At 53.5% G+C, this 4902-nt stretch overlaps 1 protein-coding gene across 1 annotated transcript in view; it reads right to left on the bottom strand.

Annotated features, from left to right (window-relative positions):
- Positions 1–4678, bottom strand: part of lnx1 (ligand of numb-protein X 1) — a gene marked incomplete at its 5' end in the record, with an annotated part of 16744 nt that extends 12066 nt beyond the window's left edge. Inside the window, 2 exons of the mRNA XM_084472956.1 lie at positions 1772–1872; positions 4152–4678. Of these exons, the coding sequence (XP_084329082.1) occupies positions 1772–1872; positions 4152–4678 (628 nt within the window). The remainder of the gene's footprint in view (positions 1–1771; positions 1873–4151) is intronic.
- Between the last annotated feature and the right edge of the window lie 224 nt (positions 4679–4902).

Raw genomic sequence — 4902 nt, 5'->3', positions numbered from 1 at the left:
GAGAGAGATGAAAGGGAGACAGTCTTGAGGACAAATAAAGCAAAAGTTGCTTGATCCTGCAAACTGATTGGAGGGTGGGGCGGGATAGGGGGCGGGTGCTGGTTGATGGTGAGACAGACAGACAGACAAACAGACATAAATGATGAGGTAAGATAGAGAGAGAAAGAGAGAGACACAGAGATGAATAAAAAGAAAGATAGATAGCGAGTTAGATAGATTGATGGAATGTCAAGGTGTTCAAATGACTACACGTCTCCCTTTGCTTTTCATCACTTGTTTTTGCATCTCTTTGATGTGCCTGTTCTGCGTTCATCATCGAGGTGAACACATCAGACCCCCCATATCTTCGGCTCTCATTCCCCTCGTTCTGCATCCATATTTCATCCACAAATTTACATATTTGCCATTATATTTTCACACTACTTTTCTCGCCTGATGCTTACATGCATTTTTCTGATTCTGTTTTTTTAGGAATCATTCGTTTTTTCTGGAAATATATTATTTCAATTAATTATTTCAACGTTCAATTAATTAGTCCCTTCCTGGCCCTCGTTAAAGGCTTCCTCTTACCATCCTTCCTTCCTGGTGTAAATACTGTCTGATGACATCTTTCAATGATGCAACATGCTTTGAAATGCTAACACACACACACACACACACACACATTCCTTAGCAACACACTAACAGTCAAACTTTTTCCTATGTTTGGAAGTATATAAATAAAAGTGGGCAGGCGGGGCAGGTGGGCATTAATAAAGCCGGCGCTGGCGTCTGGTCTTAAGGGCGAGCAGCTGTCGGCGCCCACTGAGAGGTCGCGACCCTGCTCTCTCACCACAGCAGACAGTGCGCCAAGGAGGAACAACCTCCTCGCCATGTTTAATGCCGACTGACGCACGCTCCCTCTCCCTCAGATCACGTTTTTGTGTTTGTAGAACACCTGAGGAACCCGGCGCTCGAAACCAGCGTGAACGTCCTCGGAGACCAACTCAAAGAACACTAAACCAGAGCGTGAAACCAGAGGGAACGCTGCTCTTAACCGGATCAAAGACACGAAGGAATCTAGAGTGGGAACCAGTGTGGACGTGCTCTAATGCCTCAGAGGGACGGCCGAGCGCCGGACCTGTTTGAACGAGCTCTGAGCCGAGCCGCTGATAAAGGATCTGACGCGTTGGGCCGGCGTGAGCACTCTGACGCCGAATCAAAGCCAACACAACGGGAGTGACGCATGCGGAGGGATTTGACTTTGTCTGAATGTTGACAGCCTCGGGGGAGATCATGACTAAGTTGTTGCAGGGGTCTAATCTAAATCAGAATTTCAGCAAATCCACCCCCCCCCCCCCCCCCCGCTTAAATCTGCCACCACCACCACCACAACAACAACAACAACAAAAAAAACACCACCCTCACTGCACACCATGAATAATACATGCTGGGAACTCGTATGGTAAACGTATGCATCTCATATCCGCCGCTCCACTGTGACAGTCGCAGGCATGCGAGACCAAACAAGTCATTATAACACGACACCGCCGCACCAGCGTCTGCCCTCGGACAAGAAAAGCCGAGCTGAGATTTTGGTGGGTTGAATCACCATTTCAAATCGTTTGCACCTCATCCACCCCAACCTATTTCTACGGGCTACATGCCCTTTTTTTCCAAAAATAAAGATTACATTTGCCTCAGAAAACCTCCCGGCGGTTTGAAGTGATCAAAGCCAGCTAAACGGTTGAATATAGCCGGCGACGGTGACTCACGCCTGGGTGTATTGTACGGACGTCAGTAGAGCTCCAGCCACCGCCAGGCTCGATGACGTAAGCCCCGCGACAGATGTCAGCGAAGTAGCCCAGGGCGCTTTGTTCCAGCGCTCCGACGCTGCGTGTGAAGACTTCAGATGTGGCTCATTGTCTTCGGGAAATCAACTTTTTAAACTATAAGTGCACGGGGGCCTTTTGTTTCCTTCACGGACGGTCAGGGAAGAGAGACGAGAAGATAGTGGGTGAGAGAGAGAGAGATTGACAGAGGGCGACATGGCAACCGGGCTTGGAATCGAACGCGGGCGGCTAGAAGGTTTGCTTTCTATGTGGGTTAGCTCGCTGGGTTGTATTCACGTATCTGTCTCAGAAATGATGATGTTACTCTACGTTCTGGCTGCTGAGTTTTGTTCACAGCGCCCTCTGATTACTTCTCCCCGGAATGTGTGTCGAGGAAGACCGAGAACGCGCTCCAAACATGCCATGACAGTGGCCAACGTTCTCCTCCTCCTCCTCAACACCTTGCCCCACCCCTCTGGGAGCGGACAAACAAACAAACCACTGCACCGGAGCGGGGGCTGAGCTTCAGCGGGAGCCCGGTGCTCAATTAGACCACTTCATCCACGGAGAGGAAGACTAAGAGAGGAGGACAAGAACAAGACAAGAAAGGCGAGGGAGGAAGGAAGGGAAGGAAGTAATGAGAGAGAGTGAAAGAGATGTATAACAACCAGTACAACTGGTGGTGTAGGAGATGTAGACATGGAAGAAGAGAGAGCGAGTCGCTAGGCTAATTATGCATACAGGCCGTCGTGTGTGTGTCGCGTGTGCAGTGTACTGATCAGTGCGTATTGTGTACTCTATACTGTGCAACGGACTCAAGGTTGCCACGTGCGCTGTAGAAGCGCTTCTTGTATCTCCCGGGCCCCCTGGGCATGACGGAGGCCCTAACGAGGCTAGGAGGGGGAGAGTGGTGGGGGGGGGGGGGGGGGGGGGGGGCGACTAAACCACAGCTCTGGATCTAATGATGTCTTAACAGTTCATCTGAAGCCCAAGGCTTCGGCTTCAGATGAAACCCTGGAGGGGGGAGAAATCATTCGGGGGGGGGGGGGGGGGGCGGGGTGCGGAGGCTGGGGTTAGTGGTGGAGGTGTTAGTGGTAAGATCTCCAGAGGGTTAGGGGGGCACAGGGGGTGGGCGGAGTAGCAGCCAGAGTGATTCACTGTGGGTTAGTGTGACGGTAGAGCGGGATGTCCCGGATGAGCCGCGAAGGAGAGAGCGGTACCAAGACAAAGAGGCCCTGGGTGAGTCTCGTAAGAACCAACAAGCCGCAGGGGCTGTTTGTTTATTTACTCTGGGAGCCTTCGCTCTGGTGTTGGGAATGGAATATGCTGTCAGCAGCCAAGCGCTGAAAGTGAATTGTATGGTAAACTAAAATGTTGGCGGATGGCTCCTCAGCAGAGCTCACAGGCTTGTTTGTTCTGTGTGCAGACTGAAGCCATCGAGCACTTTTCACACAAAATGAAGTTTCCCAAAATCATAACCTAGTTGGGGATTTTTTCTTGTCGACTAAGGATAGCGGGACTTACCAAAGGGGGTTCTTTTCGCAATTATTTTTGATGTGTGTGTTTTTCTGTAAATTATTATATTCTGTGAAGATAATCCACCCTGAAATCTGTATTGACTGGGCCAACTTCATGAAAGGACTGATTGCTTTCAAGAGCAGAACTGAAAAAAATCAACCGGGGGGGAGATGGCAGTAACGCTGAGAGGGTTGGTAGCATGGTAGCGAGGGTGTGACTCCCAGCAGAAAGACACAGCGTTCGACCCCTGTGCGTCCACAGCCATCCTTTATCAAGCTGCCCTAACCCCTAACCCGCGCCTTAATTACGCATGTATCAGAATTCACAAGTTGCTTTGGAGTAAGGTGACCAGATTTCTGAGACAAATTTCCGGGGGACATTTTGGGTTCTGCTGTGTAAAAATCTCCAATCACGTTTTTGTCATAGAAAACTAAAACGGGGACACTGCCCTTACCCTGGCGGACAGGATTGTTGACGGGGGGGAGGTGTACGGGTCTGCGGGCAAACGGGATTGTTGACGGGGGGGGGGGTCGGATGGAATTGTTGACGGGGGGGTTTCGGATCTTTCAGTCACAGTCAAATTTCAGGCATTTCCGGGGACAGCCGTAGCCGGGGACAGGTCCCTGAAAACTGGTCACCCTACTGATAAGTATCTGCACCGTAGCCTATTCAGCAAACACGCAGTGTACACTGCTACAATGGTACAGGTCAACGTAGCCATGGAAAAGCCGCACTACATTCCTACCGGGACGCCTCTTCCTTCTAAACCACGACACGCCCCCCCGACCCCCCCCCTGAAAGACAAGCCGCCGGTAAACCGACCTGCTCTTGATGTGGTCCTGGAGGTCCCCGCGGGGCACGGTGTGGCCGCAGTGCTCGCCGAAGGGGCAGGCCACGGTCAGCTTGTCCAGCAGCTTGTGCACCAGCAGGCTGGGCTTGCGGCAGCTCTGCAGCATGAGGCCGGCGCGGCACACGGGGCAGAAGTCGCTCTCCAGCAGGAAGCTGGTCAGGCACTCCTGGCAGTAGGTGTGGCCGCAGGGCGTGTCCAGCGGCCGGATCAGCGGCTGCAGGCAGATGTTGCACACGAGGTCGTCGTCCACCTCCTCCGTGTACACGTACTCGTGGTTCTCCTCCTGCAGGTGGCGCTGGCCGCAGGCGCCGCACAGGCCGTCGGGGAGGAGGGGGGTGGGAGCGGCGGGGGGAGGAGCGGGGGGAGGGGCCGGGGGAGCGCCGGGAGGAGGAGGGAGGCGAGAGGTTGTCCGGGGCGACGGAGGAGCGGCCGCCGCCTCCATCATGAGCTCGTCCGACGGGGAGATGGGCGGGGCCGACGGTTCGGCCGCCATCGCCATGGCAAGGGACGGTTAGGGGCGCGGGGGGTGTGGGGGGGCGGGGGGGGATGGGGACGCTTAACTTCTTCGCCTACTGAAGCGCAACATGTGTGCGTCGGGGTGCGCGTCGGGAGGGCTCGTGGTGGCCCCCCGGCAACCAAAGATGACCCTAGCGACAGAGGTCCTCTTGGGGAACTGTGGGATGAAAAAAAAGGTACAATTACAAAAGTGTTTAAAAGGTGTGC

This window comes from Micromesistius poutassou, assembly GCF_964030765.1.
Source record: "Micromesistius poutassou genome assembly, chromosome: 9".
In the NCBI taxonomy this organism is placed as follows: domain Eukaryota; kingdom Metazoa; phylum Chordata; class Actinopteri; order Gadiformes; family Gadidae; genus Micromesistius; species Micromesistius poutassou.
The sequence above is the reverse complement of the archived record's forward strand: the minus strand, read 5'-3'. Positions and strand labels throughout refer to the sequence as shown.